We start from the raw sequence: 21,755 nt of genomic DNA, 5'->3' as shown, positions 1-21,755 counted from the left end.
AAGTTCATTGATAAAACACCATATAAAATGCCAGCAAACATTAAAAATAGTATGATCACACCCGGTGCTGTCAAAAAGGTAAGTATCTTCATGTTTGGAGACCAAGTCGTTTTTTTATTATTAAATATTGAAACTCTATTTATGTATCTGATGATGACAATGCGTTATCTAGAAGATGTTCTTGAAACAAATTTCAATTTCAGATTTTTTACATTTTTACAGTTGTGTTCCATAATTAATGTCTCACTGATTGCATGTTTACAGATCTCCAAAGATGAAATTCTTCGCAGCCATCGTTCTCGTCGCCGCTGTGGCTTCGGCCACCCCCGTGGACCGCCGCGCAATTTTAGAACACGTCGCCGGAATCATCGGTGCCCTGAAACCTGAATCTGTAGCTCTAGGGCCCGCCGTAGTGGACGCTGAATTGGAACCTATTGCTATCGGACCCGCTATCATTGACTCCTTCGAGCCCATCGCCATCGGACCTGCTATTGTTCCATCTCCCGAGCCCGTCGCCATCGGACCCGCCATCATTGAGAGCCCTGAGCCCGTCGCTGTCGGACCCGCATGGATTGACTTCCCCCTTCCCGATGGTGGAGCTGCCGTTGCCCCCGTTGAGCCCTCTCCCGTGGCTGTTGTCCCCGGCCCCGTAACCTCTGAGATTGCTTCAGGCACTCCCCTCGTTCAGATCATCCTGAACATCAACCACGCTTCTGCTGCCGCTAGCCCCGTCGCTGTCGGCCCCGCTGCCGAGCCCATGCCCGGCCAAGTGCTGGATGCTCCTCCTGAAGCCGTCCACGTTGTAGATACCGCCGCTGAGCCCGTGCAGGTCGTGGAGGTCGCCCCTCCCATTCCTCCCATCGCTGTGAACCCCATCGGCGTTGTCCCTCCCGCGCAGGTTGAGCCTGTCATCATCGGAATGCCCGTCATCCCCTTACCCTGAACTTAACTAAGATTTGTCATCGTTTAATTCGATTTTTCAATAATTACTGAAAACTAAATTTTATTTTAAAATGTGATTGGTTTGAATAAAATATACACATTCTCAAATATATATATTATGCAAACAAAACAAAATGTATTATTTTATTATTGTCAAAACGCGCAGAGTGAAATGTAATTTAATTAAAAAGAAATGTATGTTTCTCTGAGTTACTTGTTACTTTACATGTGATCGTTATTTAATTTATCATAACTTTACGAGAATACCACTTCTATAAATATATTCCGCCAAGGTGAAAATTAAAGAAATTTGTGATGTAAATGACATCTTTTTAGACTAGTCTAAACAAAAGTCCGAATAATTGGACCCGTACACGCTGTTTAGATCCGTGCTTGTGGTTAAAATGTTTATCATGGTGTGAAGGACACGTCGCTACTTGTAAAACACGAACAACCAGGCGAATCTGGTTAGAACTCAATGCAAACTCCCTCAAATAAACTGGGAGCAAGAAAAGGAAGATATAGACAAATTTAAATTTCTGAAGTTTAATTATCTCGACTATCTTGCCGTCTAACATCATAATAAGCAAACCATTTAATGGGCGTTTTTGCCATACCTATTATTGGAAGCAAGTATAACAGCTCACGCATAGGACCCATTTAGTATTTAGTTTTAAGTAAAATTTCCGTGGTGCTTGGCGACTGGGCTTCTCCCAGTTGTGCAGTCTCTTTTGTGCCTTTAGGCTTAAGTCATTATCTTTATTGTCTCCTGCATTAAATTCACCGAGGGAAGTGAAAACTATCGTTTTCTTTTTCTTCTCCTCTAATAACATCTTCTGATTTGTTTCGTTGCGGGATCCAAGACAGTCATTCATTTCCTTGGGACGCACCGGACTTCAGTGTTCCGGTGTTTTCATGTTTGTATCTACTGTAGATCCTGGCTTACAGGAGTTGCAGCGGTATGGGAGGTTGTGGCGGGTTTGTAAAAAAAACCATTTAATGGATAGTTAGATATCGTGGGTTAAGAACTAGAGTAGCGTAAGGGCAAAATGACAACTTCTCAGGAGAGCCGAAAAACAACTCAAATTTACCTACCGTCAACTTGTAGGTCTTTTATGGCAAAATCTATAGTATCTGTATATCTGGTTTTTACTTAAAATAAAGCTTTATTTATTGGCTACAGAATACTGTAAATTTATGGTAAAAAAACGGTTAAATTTAAAAAATATATATATATTTTTCTAAAACTGGTTGACATACGTCATAATAACGGACTGCATTACTTTAATTATTTAGTGCCATAGTAGCGTAACCCACCCTTACGTTTTTTTGGCACGGAGAAAAATTACAGACGCGTACAAAACAAGGACCCATAAGCAGTAACGGCTCCTTACGTTTATTTGGCACGAAACAAATTAAGGCTACAACATCATAATTCGGTGTCCTATCCGCTCGTAAGTCAAGTTACGATCGTTGTGCTCATAATTTTATTGACAAAATAATGTCAAGATTATTGTAAGTAGAAACACTTCCTTTTGGCAATAAACAAACATCTCTTTTTTTTGTGCGCTATTATTGTACTAAGCAATCTACACACTACATCGTTCCAGTTTTTCGGCACATACAAATATGGGGATTGAAAAAGCGAATGGTGAAAAAAAAATTTTTTTGAGTTTTTGCCCTTACGCTACTCTAGTTCTTAACCCACGATATGTACTCAAGAGTTTCCTTATACAATAAGCTCAATCTTATATTTAGCCTTAGATAAGTTTCGATTGTATACGGATTAGTAGATAAACTTTAATATAAAATGTTCGCGAAAATTAAAATTGGCATAGTCTTGTTACAAGCCGACAACAAGTAAGTACTAGTACCACGGTACTACTTCAGTAATATACTTATAACTAGTGTAATTGGTGACTGAACTTTATTGCTAACAAATTCATTAAAATATTCTCAGACCAAAATGAAATACTTCATCGCCATCTCTCTGCTCGTCGCCGTGGCTTCGGCCGGTTTGGTCAAGCCTGTGGGCTCTGAGCTCGCCGAGCTCCAGGAGATCATCGCCGCCATCAACAGCCCCAGCACCGACCCCGCCACCGCCGCCGCCCTCGAAGAGATGCTCCTCGATGCTCTAGGCGTCAAGCCCGAGCCCGTTGAAGTTGGACCCGCCGTCATTGACACTCACCCCATCTCTGTCGGCCCTGCCATCATCGAGTCCAACCCCATCTCTGTTGGACCCGCCCTCATCGACTTCCCCCTCCCCGACGCTGGTGTTGTCGCTGAGGAGCCCATTGTCCCCACCCCCGTTATTGTTGCCCCCGCTCCCGTCGACGAGGTCACACCCGTCGCTGCCGCCGCTCCCCTGGTCCAGATCATCCTGAACATCAACCAGGCCGCCGCTGACGTTAGCCCCGTCGCTGTTGGCCCCGCTGTCGTGCCCACCCCCGTGCACGTTGTGGAGTCTGCCCCTGAACCCGTCCACGTTGTGGAGGTCGCCCCTGAGCCCATCCAGGTTGTCGAGACCGCCCCCGAACCCGTCCAGGTCGTCGAAACCGCCCCTGTTCCCGCTGAGCCCGTCGTCATCGGAGTCCCCATCCTCCCTGAAGCCGTCGTCGCCCTCCCCGAAGCTCTCAACTAAGAATAAAATAATAAAGTCAATTTAATTTTAAGTATACACATAACATGACAATAAAACAATTGCATCCATCATAAATATTTCTTTTCATTCTACTTCTAAAAGCTTTTTCTTGACTTTCTAACAGCCTAGCTACGTACTTTTGCCGACTCATAAATTAGTGAAACAAAAACAGTAGCAGTGACTATATAAATCATGAATGGTACATTGCTGTGATTGAAAAGGTATTTGTCTAATAGCGCAAAGGGGCCTTGTTCACTATCAGTGGATAATATTGGTTAATACAAATCTTGGTGAGTCGTACAACGAACGTGTGACGACAGAAATGCATAGCGATGAATGCACCAAGAGTCAGAGTCAACTTACAGGCGCTACACACCTACCACACCTTAACCGTGCAGTTTTAACTGTGTGCTACTGCTACTGTGTGTAGCGGGCATTACTTGGTAAAAGCTCAAAGGTAAGTTGTAGGTACTTAAAGGTATCCCTCCTGAAAATAATCTAATCTTAGGGACTCCCAAAGTTGGGATGCTTTCTTTCTTCCTAGTATTCCTCAATGTGACACTGCCTGACTTTACAATTCTTAGTTAATGGCCCCGCTGCTAAGGCTTCATCATCATCATCATCAATAACAACCCACGACAATTCAGTTTGACTGGTTGTAACCAAACTGTGAATTGTAATGTAAATAAAAATAAGAAAAATTTAATTGTATCTTTTTGGTGCCATATTTTATCATCACCAATTTTAAGTAACATAGTAAGGAGTTAGTTAGGAGAGCGATATTTCAAATTGATATATCTTCGAAAGGATATGATTCCGTAAGAAAATAAAAAAATACGTTTCTAATAAATATTAGAATATTAGACACGTATTTTTTCAAATGAAAATAATCTACAACACGGACTTTAAAAAAATAAGTCTTCTACCATATTGACTCAAAGAAAGTCTTACAGCCGCTATTGATACCTGTCTCAATCATTGATCTCAATCCAAAATCTCTTGTCTTCTGCTTGTCTCAATAAAATTGGACTATTTCTTTATATCATCGTTAAGCCATCTGTCTTGGAAAACAACACAAAAGTGATTGATTAACCTTTTGAACGCCAATGGCATGTATAGATGTCATGCGCAAGCGTGCCCTGTGCGCCACCGACATCTATAGATGCCAAGAAACAGATCACAGAGAAAAACAAAATAAACACATTAAATCATTACTTTCACGTGTTTTATTGATGTATCTTAAGAACTGAATACCCAGTTATTACATAATTGTACACAGTAAACAAAATTGCAATATAGTTATTCTAATATTTGATTGATAAAAACAACTTAAATATCGGCTAAAAAAGCATGTTCTCTCGCGCCAATGGCATGTATACATGCCTACTAGTGATGTAGTGTAATTCAAGTAATATTAAAACTTCAGCTAAATGACTCGCTTATTTTTTGTAATAACTATTAAAAAGTATATATATAACCTTAGTCTCTGAGAAAAAAGGTAAACTCGTGACGTCGTAAGCGCGTGCCGTGTTTTTAAATGCGGGGAAGTTGCAAAAAATATTTTATCTAGTACCTACATTATAATTGCAAAAATGGCGAGTGAAGAGGTTTATAGTACAGAAGAACTATTGCGCATTCTAGATAATTATAAAATATTTTTGTAGGTTACTATCAACATCAGAAATTTTTGTTATTGATAATAATTATAGATAATATACAATTTAGTTTTAAATTTTACAATTCCAAGACTGTTAGTGAGCATAATGTTTTATAGGTACAATTGTTGATTTTTATATATTTTTAAGTTTCACGTAACCTTTTTCAATTACAAGGCTGTTAATGAGCATAATAAATAAATACGATTGTTGATTTTTTATATTTTTAAGTTTCATGTGACATTTTACAAATACAAGGCAATTATTTTAAGAATATGAAAGTGTATAAATAATATCACTAAAATCTACAGATTTTTTATATACCTATATAGATATTATAGATACCTATTTAGCAGTTTTCAAATTTGATTACCTAATACATAAATGATCTCGATAAGTTACATTATTCAGCTAACTACATCCCTAATCATAAACGAGAGATTAAAAAAAAATGGATAGTTGCCCGCGCCATTGGCATGTATACATGCCAATGGCGCGTAACTGATAGATAATAGTGCTGTAACTTGCTGCAATTTTATATGTATTTTTGTGTCTCAAAAGGTTGATATTTCATTGATAGTTGCTATTAATGTGGTCTTAAGTTTATTACAGTGGGAGATTAGGTTAAATAAATATTCTTTTTATGTTATAAGCAGTTTATTCAAAAAAAATTCAGACGAAAATTATTACTCACTTTGGTTTATCGATAACATTTTGGAATCCCTAATATTTTCAAGGTTATTTCGTTGAATTTGTGTCTCGGCGTGGAGGGCACGGCGAAGCGTTTATGCTCTGGCGGTCAAAAGGTTAAGTAAGTACCTTATTGTGTTATAAATTATAAATAATAAATATAAAATGTCATTGTCGATGGCTCACAATCTCAAATGATAAGTTGCATTTTTACTTCAGTTCATTGATAAAAGATCATATAAAATGCCCGCAAACATTAAAAATAGCATAATCACACCCGGTGCTGTCAAAAAGGTAAGTATCTTCATGTTTGGAGACCAAGTCGTTTTTTTATTATTAAATATTGAAACTCTATTTATGTATCTGATCATGACACATCGTTATCTAGATGATGTTCTTGAAACAAATTTCAATTTCAGATTTTTTACATTTTTACAGTTGTGTTCCATAATTAATGTCTCACTGATTGCATGTTTACAGATCTCCAAAGATGAAATTCTTCGCAGCCATCGTTCTTGTCGCCGCTGTGGCTTCGGCCACCCCCGTGGACCGCCGCCGCCCGTCAGCAATTTTAGATCACATCGCCGGAATCATCGCTGCCGTGAAACCTGAATCTGTAGCTGTAGGACCCGCTATCATTGAGAACCCCGAACCCGTTGCCATCGGACCTGCTTGGGTTGACGCCCCTGAGCCCGTTGCTGTCGGACCCGGCAGCGTTTCATCTTCTGAGATTGCTACAGGCACTCCCCTCGTTCAGATCATCCTGAACATCAACCACGCTTCTGCTGCCGCTAGCCCCGTCGCTGTCGGCCCCGCTGCCGAGCCCATGCCCGGCCAAGTGCTGGATGCTCCTCCTGAAGCCGTCCACGTTGTAGATACCGCCGCTGAGCCCGTGCAGGTCGTGGAGGTCGCCCCTCCCATTCCTCCCATCGCTGTGAACCCCATCGGCGTTGTCCCTCCCGCGCAGGTTGAGCCTGTCATCATCGGAATGCCCGTCATCCCCTTACCCTGAACTTAACTAAGATTTGTCATCGTTTAATTCGATTTTTCAATAATTACTGAAAACTAAATTTTATTTTAAAAGGACATCGGGCGTTTTTTACCCGATTTTTTAAAAGTCGCGAACATAAACCAAAATCTTTTTAAATGATAGTGTTTGCAATCATATTTAATATTGTGTAGTTATTTTGATTCACAATAATGGGAAAATGGAAATAATTAGTAAAATGAAAATGATATTTTAAGTTGACTATTTTTCCTAATTACTAAACGACCGCTCAGTAAGTTAAAATATCACTCCGTGGTATTTTTATAAACCCAATCAGACTAAATCCGTCAAGTTGATGTGCATGTTTCGTTCTCACTCTCGCCCATAGTCTTAAAACTGGTATTATGTTGCGCTCGCGGAGGGAGCTAGCTTATCTTACTACATCGCAGTCCTTCGTCATCATCATCGCAGTCCTTCGCCAAAAGTTAAGAGAAAAATATGTTGTTTTAATTATTTTTGATTCCCTTTTTCCTCTTCAATTATTGCCCAAAAACATTTATAAATATTTTTTAAATGTCCAATTTCTCCTTATTGCCACGACCCACAGATATGGGAACTATACCATTGTGAACTAGATTTAATTGCCTATCCACCGTACCTAATTTTATTTTTGTTCGCCGTAGGTAAGTGTCCCATACAAAAATGCCCGATGTTCTTTGATTGGTTTGAATAAAATATACACATTCTCAAATATATATATTATGCAAACAAAACAAAATGTATTATTTTATTATTGTCAAAACGCGCAGAGTGAAATGTAATTTAATTAAAAAGAAATGTATGTTTCTCTGAGTTACTTGTTACTTTACATGTGATCGTTATTTAATTTATCATAACTTTACGAGAATACCACTTCTATAAATATATTCCGCCAAGGTGAAAATTAAAGAAATTTGTGATGTAAATGACATCTTTTTAGACTAGTCTAAACAAAAGTCCGAATAATTGGACCCGTACACATACACGCTGTTTAGATCCGTGCTTGTGGTTAAAATGTTTATCATGGTGTGAAGGACACGTCGCTACTTGTAAAAAACTAGCAACCAGGCGAATCTGGTTTGGGCTCGCTGTTATAGCAGCGGTAAGTCCCCTCTTTGAGGAGTGGCTAGAGAGGCGTCACGGCGTCCTCACCTACCGCCTGACGCAGGTGCTTACCGGACACGGAAGTTTCGGTAGGTTCCTGTTTCGGATTCGGCGGGAGGAAACGCCCGGGTGTCGGCATTGCGTGGATCACCCGGAGGACACGGTGGAGCATACAGTAGCGGTGTGCCCTGCATGGGCTGAGCACCGCCGTGTCCTTAGGGATGTGATCGGCGACGGTGACCTCTCGCGTCCGGCTTTGGTTCAAGCCATGATGCGGAGCGAGAGGGAATGGGACGCCGTCTCCTCCTTCTGCGAAGCAGTCATGCTAGCTAAGGAGGAGGCGGAGCGCGTGAGGGAACGATCCTCCTCACGCCCCAGCCGCCGCAGAAGACACTCCGGGCGTCGGGGATCGCGTGACGATCTCCGGCCACCGTAAGTGCGGGTCTGCGGACGGCGAGCAAGGGTAGCTCGCCGCCCGACCAGAACCAGACCCGTGCGTACGGCGCGTCGCGTTCCGCGCGCGCCTCAAAGAGCCAGACCACCACTGGGGCCCAGTAGGGCTGATGCCTGATCTGGAGCTGCGGACAACGTAAAAGGTTACCGGGGCTCCGGCTCAAAGCAGGAGAAGGAACGGGGTGGTTTTTAGTCAGTAAGAGTCTGACACTCCCTCCCGCCTCACCCAAGGCGGGAGAAGTCATTGGATGATTTTCCCCCTCAAAAAAAAAAAAAAAAAAAAAAAAAAAAGGCGAATCTGGTTAGAACTCAATGCAAACTCCCTGAAATAAACTGAGAGCAAGAAAAGGAAGATGTAGACAAAGTTACATTACTGAAGTTTAATTAATTATCTTGACTGTCTTGCTGCCTAAATCATAATAAGCAAACCATTTAATGGGCGTTTTTGCCATACCTATTATTGGAAGCAAGTATAACAGCTCACGCATAGGACCCATTTAGTTTTAAGTAAAATTTCCGTGGTGCTTGGCGACTGAGCTTCTGCCAGTTGTGCAGTCTCTTTTGTGCCTTAAGGCTTAAGTCATTCTGTCTCCTGCATTAAATTCACCGAGGGAAGTGGAAATTATCGTTTTCTTTTTCTTCTCCTCTAATAACATCTTCTGATTTGTTTCGTTGCGGGATCCAAGACAGTCATTCATTTCCCTGGGACGCACCGGACTTCAGTGTTCCGGTGTTTTCATGTTTGTATCTACTGTAGATCCTGGCCTTCAGGAGTTGCAGCGGTATGGAAGGTTGTGGCGGGCTTGTAAAAAAAAACCATTTAATGGATAGTTAGATATGTACTCAAGAGTTTCCTGATACAATAAGCTCAATCTTATATTTAGCCTTAGATAAGTTTCGATTGTATACGGATTAGTAGATAAACTCCAATATAAAATGTTCGCGAAAATTAAAATTGGCATAGTCTTGTTACAAGCCGACAACAAGTAAGTACTAGTACCTCGGTACTACTTCAGTAATATACTTGTAATTAGTGTAATTGGTGACTGAACTTTATTGCTAACGAATTCATTAAAATATTCTCAGATAAATCAAAATGAAATACTTCATCGCCATCTCTCTGCTCGTCGCCGTGGCTTCGGCCGGTTTGGTCAAGCCTGTGGGCTCTGAGCTCGCCGAGCTCCAGGAGATCATCGCCGCCATCAACAGCCCCAGCACCGACCCCGCCACCGCCGCCGCCCTCGAAGAGATGCTCCTCGATGCTCTAGGCGTCAAGCCCGAGCCCGTTGAAGTTGGACCCGCCGTCATTGACACTCACCCCATCTCTGTCGGCCCTGCCATCATCGAGTCCAACCCCATCTCTGTTGGACCCGCCCTCATCGACTTCCCCCTCCCCGACGCTGGTGTTGTCGCTGAGGAGCCCATTGTCCCCACCCCCGTTATTGTTGCCCCCGCTCCCGTCGACGAGGTCACACCCGTCGCTGCCGCCGCTCCCCTGGTCCAGATCATCCTGAACATCAACCAGGCCGCCGCTGACGTTAGCCCCGTCGCTGTTGGCCCCGCTGTCGAGCCCACCCCCGTCCACGTTGTGGAGTCTGCCCCTGAACCCGTCCACGTTGTGGAGGTCGCCCCTGAGCCCGTCCAGGTCGTCGAGACCGCCCCCGAGCCCGTCCAGGTCGTCGAAACCGCCCCTGTTCCCGCTGAGCCCGTCGTCATCGGAGTCCCCATCCTCCCTGAAGCCGTCGTTGCCCTCCCCGAAGCTCTCAACTAAGAATAAATAATAAAGACTATTTAATTTTAAGCTTACATACATAAAAGACATGACAATAAAACAATTGCAACCATCATAAATATTTCTTTTCATTCTACTTCTAAAAGCTTTTTCTTGACTTTCTAACAGCCTACTTACGTAAGTTTACCAACTCATAAATTAGTGAAACAAAAACAGTAGCAGTGACTATATAAATCATGAAAGATACATTGCTGTGATTGAAAAGGTATTTGTCTAATAGCGCAAAGGGTGCAAAGTTCACTTTCAGTGGATAATATTGGTTAATACAAATCTTGTTGAGTCGTACAACAAACGCGTGATTTATACAGAAATGCATAGCGATAAATGCACCAAGAGTCAGAGTCAACTTACAGGCGCTACACACCTACCACACCTCAACCGTGCAGTTGTAACTGTATGCTACTGCTACTGTGTGTAGCGGGCATTACTGTTTTGGTAAAAGCTCAAAGGTAAGTTGTAGGTACTTAAAGGTATCCCTTCTGAAAATAATCTAATCTAAGGAACTCCCAAAGTTGGGATGCTTTCTTCCTAGTATTCCTCAATGTGACACTGCCTGACTTTACATTTCTTAGTTAATGGCCCCGCTGCCAAGGCTTCATCATCATCATCATCAATAACAACCCACGAAAATTCACAGTTTGACTGGTTTTAATCAAACTGTGAATTCTAATGTAAATAAAAATAAGAAAAATGTAATTGTATCTTAAATTTGGTGCCATATTTTATCATCACCAATTTTAAGTAACATAGTAAGGAGTTAGTTAGGAGAGCGATATTTCAAATTGATATATCTTCGAAAGGATTTGATTCCGTAAGAAAATAAACAATACGTTTCCAATAAATATTAGAGACGTATTTTTTCAAATGAAAATAATCTACAACACGGACTTTAAAAATAACGTCATCTACCATATTGACTCAAAGTACGGCCGCTATTGATAACTGTCTCAATCATTGATCTCAAATCCAAAATCTCTTGTCTTCTGCTTGTCTCAATAAAATTGGACTATTTCTTTATATCATCGTTAAGCCATCTGTCTTGGAAAACAACACAAAAGTGATTGATTAAGTAAGTACCTTATTGTGTTATAAATTATAAATAATAAACATAAAATGTCATTGTCGATGGCTCACAATCTCAAATGATAAGTTGCATTTTTACTTCAGTTCATTGATAAAAGATCATATAAAATGCCCGCAAACATTAAAAATAGCATAATCACACCCGGTGCTGTCAAAAAGGTAAGTATCTTCATGTTTGGAGACCAAGTCGTTTTTTTATTATTAAATATTGAAACTCTATTTATGTATCTGATGATGACAATGCGTTATCTAGAAGATGTTCTTGAAAGAAATTTCAATTTCAGATTTTTTACATTTTTACAGTTGGGTTCCATAATTAATGTCTCACTGATTGCATGTTTACAGATCTCCAAAGATGAAATTCTTCGCAGCCATCGTTCTTGTCGCCGCTGTGGCTTCGGCCACCCCCGTGGACCGCCGCCGCCCGTCAGCAATTTTAGATCACATCGCCGGAATCATCGCTGCCGTGAAACCTGAATCTGTAGCTGTCGGACCCGCTATCATTGAGAACCCCGAACCCGTTGCCATCGGACCTGCTTGGGTTGCCGCCCCGGAGCCCGTTGCTGTCGGACCCGGCAGCGTTTCATCTGAGATTGCTTCAGGCACTCCCCTCGTTCAGATCATCCTGAACATCAACCACGCTTCTGCTGCCCCTAGCCCCGTCGCTGTCGGCCCCGTCGTTTCCGACATTGTTGTTGAGTCTCTCAACCTTGAAGAGCCCAGCCCTACGCCCGTCCACGTTGTAGATACCGCCGCTGAGCCCGTGCAGGTCGTGGAGGTCGCCCCTCCCATTCCTCCCATCGCTGTGAACCCCATCGGCGTTGTCCCTCCCGCGCAGGTTGAGCCTGTCATCATCGGAATGCCCGTCATCCCCTTACCCTGAACTTAACTAAGATTTGTCATCGTTTAATTCGATTTTTCAATAATTACTGAAAATTAAATTTTATTTTAAAATGTGATTGGTTTGAATAAAATATACACATTCTCAAATATATATATATGCAAACAAAACAAAATGTATTATTTTATTATTGTCAAAACGCGCAGAGTGAAAATTTAATTAAATATTATATAAGTAAGAAATGTATATTTCTCTGAGTTAAAAAAACACATACACGCTGTTTAGATCCGTGCTTGTGGTTATCATGGTGTGAAGGACACGTCGCTACTTGTAAAACACGAACAACCAGGTAAACCTGGGGGCCTACTCCGGTTTTCGAATCCGAAGTTTCGTTTAATTTTCGGCCGTAGGTTTTATTGATTTACTAATGAAATTACTTAAAATAACGTTTTATTTTTAATTTTAAATCAAAACCTATTTATTTATCTTCATTTAATTCGTTCATTTTTGTTCACAAAGGTTCGCAACAAATGGAATTGTAGTACGCAATTTGTGAAGTTTCAGACGAAACTTCGTTTTTCGTTGAATTAGCGCCGTAGACCCCTAGTTAGAGCTCAATGCAAACTCCCTGAACTAGACCGGGAGCAAGAAAAGCAAGATGTAGACAAAGTTACATTACTGAAGTTTAATTCATTATCTTGACTATCTTGCTGCCTAAATCATAATAAACAAACCATTTATACTCAATAGTTTCCTTATACAATAAGCTCAATCTTATATTGAGCCTTAGATAAGTTTCGATTGTATACGGATTAGTAGATAAACTTCAATATAAAATGTTCGCGAAAATTAAAATTGGCATAGTCTTGTTACAAGCCGACAACAAGTAAGTACTAGTACCACGGTACTACTTCAGTAATATACTTGTAATTAGTGTAATTGGTGACTGAACTTTATTGCTAACGAATTCATTAAAATATTCTCAGATAAATCAAAATGAAATACTTCATCGCCATCTCCCTGCTCGTCGCCGTGGCTTCGGCCGGTTTGGTGAAGCCTGTGGGCTCTGAGCTCGCCGAGCTCCAGGAGATCATCGCCGCCATCAACAGCCCCAGCACCGACCCCGCCACCGCCGCCGCCCTCGAAGAGATGCTCCTCGATGCTCTAGGCGTCAAGCCCGAGCCCGTTGAAGTTGGACCCGCCGTCATTGACACTCACCCCATCTCTGTCGGCCCTGCCATCATCGAGTCCAACCCCATCTCTGTTGGACCCGCCCTCATCGACTTCCCCCTCCCCGACGCTGGTGTTGTCGCTGAGGAGCCCATTGTCCCCACCCCCGTTATTGTTGCCCCCGCTCCCGTCGACGAGGTCACACCCGTCGCTGCCGCCGCTCCCCTGGTCCAGATCATCCTGAACATCAACCAGGCCGCCGCTGACGTTAGCCCCGTCGCTGTTGGCCCCGCTGTCGAGCCCACACCCGTGCACGTTGTGGAGTCTGCCCCTGAGCCCGTCCACGTTGTGGAGGTCGCCCCTGAGCCCGTCCAGGTTGTCGAGACCGCCCCCGAGCCCGTCCAGGTCGTCGAAACCGCCCCTGTTCCCGCTGAGCCCGTCGTCATCGGAGTCCCCATCCTCCCTGAAGCCGTCGTCGCCCTCCCCGAAGCTCTCAACTAAGAATAAATAATCAAGTCAATTTAATTTTAAGCTTACATACATAAAAGACATGACAATAAAACAATTGCATCCATCATAAATATTTCTTTTCATTCTACTTCTAAAAGCTTTTTCTTGACTTTCTAACAGCCTACTTACGTATTTTACCAACTTATAAATTAGTGAAACAAAAACAGTACCGTAGCAGTTCCTATATAAATCGTGAAAGATACATTGCTGTGATCTAAAGAGGTGTTTATCTAATAAAGGGTGCAACGTCTACTTTCAGTGGATAATATTGGTTAATACAAATCTCCTTGATTACAACGTACATGTTGATTTACACAGAAATGCTAATAAATACAAAACGATAAATGGAGAATTAAGAGTCAGAGCCAATTTATGTAGCGGGCGTTACTGTGTTGGTAAAAGCTCAAAGGTAAGTTGTAGGTACTTAAAGGTATCCCTCCTGAAAATAATCTAATCTAAGGAACTCAAAGAGTATAATGAGTATAAGGAACTTCCAAAGTTGGGATGCTTCATGCTAGTGAGGCGACACGTGACAGATGATAGATGACAGTAGTCGCATATAAACTATTGGCGACCAAATCAACGGATGCCGTCATAAATCCTAGATCGGACAAGTGAAGTTTACATGCGAATAAACATGAATAGAAAATCCTGATGAACAACAGTTGGGCAGAAAGCCCGCCAGGCATGATCACCTCGCCTGGTCGGAGGATTCTCCTTTTCTTAGGGAACTTTACTCTCTGTTCCCTAACTTAGTATTAATTCCTCAATGTGACACTGTCTGTCTAACAAGTTTTAGTTAATGGTCCCGCTGCCAAGGCTTCATCATCATCATTAATAACAACTTACAAATCACGGTTAGGCTGAAGCCCGTATAACCAACCTATCTCAAATTTGGTGTCATTTAACGTCACCAATTTATAAGTAACATCTACCAGTACAAGTAAGGAGTTAGTTTAGGTTCTCGCTTACGTTAAGAAACTCTTAATTAAGAGATGGTTTAGGGATAAGAGAGTTTGTCGTAATTTCCACGCTTTACGATCTAGGTGGAGATTGCAGTTTAAAAGGTTCTTCCAAAATAGGGATGATGACAGGGTATGAAAATTAAAAATCTATATGGTCCATCAGTTAGAAAATGTAAAAGTAGTATTAGCCACATATTTTGTCATATAAGATAACAATACTTAAATAAAACGAATCAAAGTTTAAGTTTTAAGTGGCCGAAGCCACAGCGGCGACAAGAACGATGGCTGCGAAGAATTTCATCTTTGGAGATCTGTAAACATACAATCAGTGAGACATTAATTATGGAACACAACTGTAAAAATGTAAAAACCTGAATTTGGAATTTATTTCAAGAACATCTTCTAGACTTCTAGCTTTGTCATCATCAGATTCATAAATAGAGTTTTAATATTTAATAATAAAAAAACGACTAGGTCTCCAAACATGAAGATACTTACCTTTTTGACAGTACTGGGTGTGATTATGCTATTTTTAATGTTTGCGAGCATTTAGGTATATGGAATTTTATCAATAAACTTAAGCAAAAATGCAACTTATCATTTGAGGATTAGTACGTAGGATTCATAACATAATCGGTGAAAAGTACTTACTTCTTACTACTAGCACTTACACGAGTACAAACTGTTCAGATTTTTTTTTTTTTTTGTATAAAGAAGATACCAACAGGAAATGACCAGGTCTTTTCAATAGCATCCGGAGCTGGGGAGAAGGCATTGAATGAATTCACCTATTCAAAAAAAATCACACACGGCGATTTCTTCCAGACAACCTTTGGATGGATGTTTTTTAAATGATCTGGGAATGGTAGTTAGTGCACAATAATGAAAAACGGAAAATTTGTATCTTCAACAACTCTAAAATTTCTGAACAGTTTCTACTTGTCTAACTCTCGAATGACTACATTGAATTGGAAATTAATTTTAAGTCTACCAAGCCTGATTTACAAACCCTCTTATTCAGAGGAGGTCCATAATCTAGCAGTGGACTGCCACGGGGTGTGACTGTGAATGTTGTTCGCAGTTTCTTTCAGACTCCACCCAGGGACGCTGGACTAAAACTCTATCGACATTGCCCTTAGATTATTTTCGCTGTGTTTATCTGTACAGTATCAGTAGACAGTATGATTAATAAAATTTATTTAGGCTGTCATGAATAATAAATAATCCAACAGACACGTGCTGAAATAAAGTAAGTACCTATACATACTACATATTATAACTACCGAAGTACGTAATTTGCCTATCTTGTTACCTAAAACTAATAAGGAACCAAATGATATATGAACCCAATAAAGTAGTTTCCTTACACTATCGAGTTGTAAATATAATAGTTTTAAGTTAAATCTCATATTTAGCCTTAGATAAGTTTCGATTGTATACGGATTAGTAGATAAACTTCAATATAAAATGTTCGCGAAAATTAAAATTGGCATAGTCTTGTTACAAGCCGACAACAAGTAAGTACTAGTACCACGGTACTACTTCAGTAATATACTTGTAATTAGTGTAATTGGCCACTGAACTTTTTGCTAATTCATTAAAATATTCTCAGATAAATCAAAATGAAATACTTCATCGCCATCTCCCTGCTCGTCGCCGTGGCTTCGGCCGGTTTGGTCAAGCCTGTGGGCTCTGAGCTCGCCGAGCTCCAGGAGATCATCGCCGCCATCAACAGCCCCAGCACCGACCCCGCCACCGCCGCCGCCCTCGAAGAGATGCTCCTCGATGCTCTAGGCGTCAAGCCCGAGCCCGTTGAAGTTGGACCCGCCGTCATTGACACTCACCCCATCTCTGTCGGCCCTGCCATCATCGAGTCCAACCCCATCTCTGTTGGACCCGCCCTCATCGACTTCCCCCTCCCCGACGCTGGTGTTGTCGCTGAAGAGCCCCTTATCCCCACCCCCGTTATTGTTGCTCCCGCTCCCGTCGCTGAGGTCGCTCCCGTCGCTGCTGCCAGCACTCCCCTGGTCCAGATCATCCTGAACATCAACCAGGCCTCCGCTGAGGCTAGCCCCATCGCCGTCGGCCCCGTTGTCGCCCCCGAGGCTGTCGTGCCCACCCCCGTGCACGTTGTGGAGTCTGCCCCTGAGCCCGTCCACGTTGTGGAGGTCGCCCCTGAGCCCGTCCAGGTCGTCGAGACCGCCCCCGAGCCCGTCCAGGTCGTCGAAACCGCCCCTGTTCCCGTTGAGCCCGTCGTCATCGGAGTCCCCATCCTCCCTGAAGCCGTCGTCGCCCTCCCCGAAGCTCTCAACTAAATCGAATAATCGAATGTAATTTACTTTTAAGTTTTCATTACAGCATGTCAATAAAATCGTTGCATTAATACATTAAAACTGTGTATTTTTTACTTTTGTGCTCCTGAAATTAATACAGATATTTTTAATGAGTTTTTAATATTCAATCATGGATTTGCGATGCTGTTAAAAGCAAATGTAAGTTAAATAAGAAAGCTTATTGGTACTTTCATTACAAGCCTAGAGAAGAATATGAGTTACTTTTTAGCTATACTACTATTTTTTTTTTTTTTTTTTTTTTTTAAAAATGTATCTCTGGACTCTCTACCTAAACTATTTAAATCTCTTTAAAATATTAAATTCAAAAGATGAAGCTAAATATTTAAGTATATCCAGCTTCTGGCAGCGCATCGCCCGCGTTCCCGTGCGATAATATAAACCTATGTGTTATTCCAGACCATAATCTACCCCTATTCCAAGACTCATCAGTGAAACAATATACACACAAACTTTACATCAACAACCTATAAGAAGCCACTGCTGACCAAGTTTCTTCTCGCATGGAAAAGGTTTAAGCATTAATCACCACACTTGCTCAATGCACCTGTTTTTGTTTTTGGGACAATACCGCCACAACCTCCCATACCGCTGCAACTCCTGTAAGCCAGGATCTACAGTAGATACAACCGCAATTTTGTTTCGATCACGTTGTGCTAGAAAGTTTGCGGAAAAGTTAGGTCTCGCAGTATAGTACATAGCAGCACGTCCCTGCAACTCAAAATCGACTGCAAGTATTCCCGTGAGCACAGGTAGGGCCTCTGTGCTAACCGTCCTATAAGCCTTACACAGAAAGATCAAAGCTAGACGCTGACCTTGGAGAAGCTTCCGCCGCACCGCGCCAACTGTGGCCCTATCCGCCCATACTGGTGCCCCGTAGCACACGCATCCCAGATGACTGCCTCGTTGATCGTTGGTCGAGTGGTCGCAAGTGCGACTGCCGAACAAGGGGTCTCGGGTTCGATTCCCGGGTCGGGCAAAGTATTGCTGGGCTTTTTTCGGATTTTCGAAAATTTCTCGGTAGTAGCACGGAGTCTGGGGCCTTAGTCTGCTATTACAATTGTGTTAAAATGGTCGATCATTGAGCAGTGCAAGAGGGACGGGGCTATGTAGGTTGTATAGCTCCTTCGATCGACTATTCTGACACAATTGTAATAGCAGACTAAGGCCCCTGGAATTGTGTCCAGGATATGGCAATAGGCTCACCCCCTATTACATTGGACTTATAACACAAATGGTGAAAAGTGGGTGTACATTGTATAGCGGCATTACGTGCCGTAATGTGCATGTGCACCTCTGCCTACCCCTTCGGGGATAAAAGGCGTGACGTTGTGTGTGTAATGACTACTATAGCGAGGACACCGACACCCGAAGTGTCTCCTGCGACGGCTGGGACGTGAGGAGTTTCGTTCCCTCACCTGCCCCGTGTCGTCCTTAGTTAGCATGTGTGCTTGGAAAGACGGCATCCCAGTCCCCTCGCTCCGCACCATGGCCTGAACCAATGCCGACCGCGAGAGGTCGCCGTCGACGACCACATTCCTGAGGACGCGGTGGTGTTCAGCCCATGCAGGGCACCCCACCACCGTATGCTCCACCGTGTCCTCCTCGCAGTGTTGATACCCGGGCGTTTACTTCGTCCTATCAGAAACAGGAACCTACCGAAGCTCCCATGTCCGGTAAGCACCTGCGTCAGGCGGTAGGTGAGGACGCCGTAGCGCCTCTGAAGCCACTCCGCAAAGAGGGAACTTTACCGCTGCAATGACAGCGAGCCCAATATTATGAAGCTTAACCTTATCTTGCGTATTCGTAAACATAATCAGACGTGTACATATATGCGTATTTTATCTTTTTTTTGAGATTATAATTTGAGTCTGCTTATATATAAGTTTTATAATAAAAATAAATACTCCGTAGAACTGAGACTGAATGACTGAAAGGAGGTTTCTTTAGGATGATTTTCTACCATAGATGTGCTGTGCTACGTTGCTGTGTATGCGTTTGGCTTCCACTAATCATATTCATTGGACAACATAGCTTATCAGTAGTGGAAACGTACTCAGCTAATCTATATTTTTATATAGAAAAATGCGTATGACGGCTTCCTTATTACATCGCATACTCGAGCTGCGTATCATCCTTGCACAGTTATATAGCATGGTTATATAGTATCAATGGAAACGGTCACATAGTTTCACTGTTTAGCTATTACATTTTCGTAGCATAGCTATATAGCACATCCCTGGTGGAAAAGCATCCTTATTGTTTTTAGTCCTTTAAAAATCAGATCACCACAGATGGGGCTCAGTACGACTGATGTCGATCCGAAGCTGCGGACTACTTAGCGGGTTACTGGGGCTCCGGCTTGAAGAACAGAATTAAGAACAGGGTAGTTTTTAGTCAGTAAGAATTTGATACTTCCTCTCGCCTCGCCCAAGAGCAGGAGAAATCATTGGATGATTTCCCCCCTGTCAAAACTAAGCTTAATAAACGCTCATACCTTTGTGCGTTTGAGGAATAGACAGGTCAGTCACACTGAAATACAATATTATCTTGCACATTCACCAAGGTAATGCCTCTATATAATTTGAAACGAAGATTGGATTTAATTGTTTTACGATCTCCGCCGCAATCTACAATCTAATACTGATAAACTGCATTTTGCGTTTCATCCGCTATTGATAAAAAAAACTATATAAAAAGCCAACTACAAAGAAATAATTCATAGTCCTATCACATACAGGCCAAAAAGTAAGTACCTAGACAATAACTACATCAATAGTGCCTATTTATTTGCAAATATAATAATCACTTTATTTCTTAAAATAAAAAAGTGTCTAACTAGTCCTAAATCTCTGACTCAATTATTCTTTGAATTATTGATTAAAACTTTGTGTTTACAGATCTCCAAAGATGAAATTCTTCGCAGCCATCGTTCTTGTCGCCGCTGTGGCTTCGGCCACCCCCGTGGACCGCCGCCGCCCGTCAGCAATTTTAGATCACATCGCCGGAATCATCGCTGCCGTGAAACCTGAATCTGTAGCTGTAGGGCCCGCCGTAGTGGACGCTGAATTGGAACCCATCGCCATCGGACCCGCTATCATTGAGAGCCCCGAACCCGTTGCTGTCGGACCTGCTTGGGTTGACGCCCCTGAGCCCGTCGCCATCGGACCCGCCATCATTGAGAGCCCAGAGCCCGTTGCTGTCGGACCCGCATGGATTGACTTCCCCCTTCCCGACGGTGGTGCTGCCGTTGCCCCCGTTGAGCCCTCTCCCGTGGCTGTTATCCCCGGCCCCGTAACCTCTGAGATTGCTTCAGGCACTCCCCTCGTTCAGATCATCCTGAACATCAACCACGCTTCTGCTGCCGCTAGCCCCGCTGTCGAGCCCACCCCCGTGCACGTTGTGGACTCTGCCCCTGAGCCCGTCCACGTTGTGGAGGTCGCCCCTGAGCCCGTCCAGGTTGTCGAGACCGCCCCCGAGCCCGTCCAGGTCGTCGAAACCGCCCCTGTTCCCGCTGAGCCCGTCGTCATCGGAGTCCCCATCCTCCCCGAAGCCGTCGTCGCCCTTCCTGAAGAACTGAACTAAACAGAATATTCTAGTAAAGTTTAATTTTAAGTATTGCATTATGAAATGGTAATAAATTTTTTTGTTGCTTTAAAAAAAATCTTTTATTTTAATTGACATAAGTTGGAAATGAGTTATCGGAATGGTTGCAACTTTTCAAATAGTGCACATGAGATTCTATTCAAAATAGTGCAATGGCGTGTTGGCACACCGAATCACTGGTGGTTGTTGACTTCGCGAAACTCTGACTTAGTTTCAGACATTATTTTAGAAATCTAATTGCCAAGCAAAGGGTTTCCTGTTAGGGTATGGCAATTGATGTTAATTAAGTATTAAGTATCAATACCTATATAGTGTAGGGCGCCCTCCAGCTAGGTGGAGTGACGATATCTGCAAGGTGGCTGGTAGTGGTTGGATGCGTAGAGCTGAAGATCGAACTCAGTGGCGTGCCATTGGAGAGGCCTATGTCCAGCAGTGGACGGGAACAGGCTAATGATGATTATGATGATAGCCTGCATGGGCATGGGGTTCTAGTCTTCATTTATTACATCTTCTCTCTTCAGTAAATTAAAAAAATACAAACCATACAATATCTGTATTGGTGGCGCCATTATGGCCCTATATTATTTGATTACAAAAAAAAACATATACTTTTTCCTTGTGTTTGTAACTAAGTAGCAATATTATGAATAATATGATAATGATAAATTGAATTTTGCGTTTGATCTGTTGATAAAAGATAATAAAAAAGCTAAAGGAAAATAATATATTCATATTCCTATCATATCGTATCGTCACGCCTTTTATCCCCGAAGGTCTTTAGTCAGTGGTGCTCATTATGGCACGTAATGCCATTGGACAATGTGACCGACTTTTCAACATTTGTGTTATAAGTCCCATGTAATAGTAGGGGGTGAGCGTGAGCCATGTACTGGACACAATTCCAAACTCCTTGCTACCACAGAGA

At 42.4% G+C, this 21,755-nt stretch overlaps 2 protein-coding genes and 1 long non-coding RNA gene across 35 annotated transcripts; 2 read left to right on the top strand and 1 right to left on the bottom strand.

The window, feature by feature from the left end:
* The first annotated feature begins 50 nt into the window (after positions 1–50).
* LOC118265667 (cytadherence high molecular weight protein 3-like) lies at positions 51–20,888 on the top strand. Of its 32 annotated transcripts, none has more exons than XM_050695049.1 (4): positions 12,967–13,114; positions 13,215–13,665; positions 16,940–17,041; positions 20,663–20,888. In XM_050695049.1, exons 2-4 carry the CDS (start codon positions 13,225–13,227, stop codon positions 20,807–20,809), a joined length of 690 nt encoding a protein of 229 aa, XP_050551006.1. In that variant the 5' UTR covers positions 12,967–13,114; positions 13,215–13,224; the 3' UTR covers positions 20,810–20,888. The 32 variants fall into 32 exon arrangements, with proteins under 32 accessions (XP_050551013.1, XP_050551014.1, XP_050551003.1 ...); XM_050695059.1 differs by having other exon boundaries at positions 16,940–17,062; positions 20,714–20,888; XM_050695048.1 differs by having other exon boundaries at positions 16,940–17,062; positions 20,684–20,888.
* Positions 6,409–20,512, bottom strand: LOC126910879 (uncharacterized). Of its 2 annotated transcripts, none has more exons than XR_007705472.1 (2): positions 20,355–20,512; positions 6,409–6,596 (listed from the first exon to the last, which is right to left on the bottom strand). It is a non-coding gene; the product is annotated as an uncharacterized LOC126910879 (long non-coding RNA). The 2 variants fall into 2 exon arrangements; XR_007705473.1 differs by lacking the exon at positions 6,409–6,596 and adding an exon at positions 11,813–11,920.
* Positions 11,437–12,403, top strand: LOC118265675 (calphotin-like). Its single transcript, XM_035578686.2, has 2 exons — positions 11,437–11,546; positions 11,733–12,403. The coding sequence occupies exon 2, from the start codon at positions 11,743–11,745 to the stop codon at positions 12,268–12,270; it is 528 nt and encodes a 175-aa protein (XP_035434579.2). The 5' UTR covers positions 11,437–11,546; positions 11,733–11,742; the 3' UTR covers positions 12,271–12,403.
* Positions 20,889–21,755: the final 867 nt, after the last annotated feature.

The sequence above is a fragment of the Spodoptera frugiperda genome, chromosome 7 (genome assembly GCF_023101765.2).
Source record: "Spodoptera frugiperda isolate SF20-4 chromosome 7, AGI-APGP_CSIRO_Sfru_2.0, whole genome shotgun sequence".
Taxonomy (NCBI): Eukaryota; Metazoa; Arthropoda; class Insecta; order Lepidoptera; family Noctuidae; genus Spodoptera; species Spodoptera frugiperda.
The sequence above is the reverse complement of the archived record's forward strand: the minus strand, read 5'-3'. Positions and strand labels throughout refer to the sequence as shown.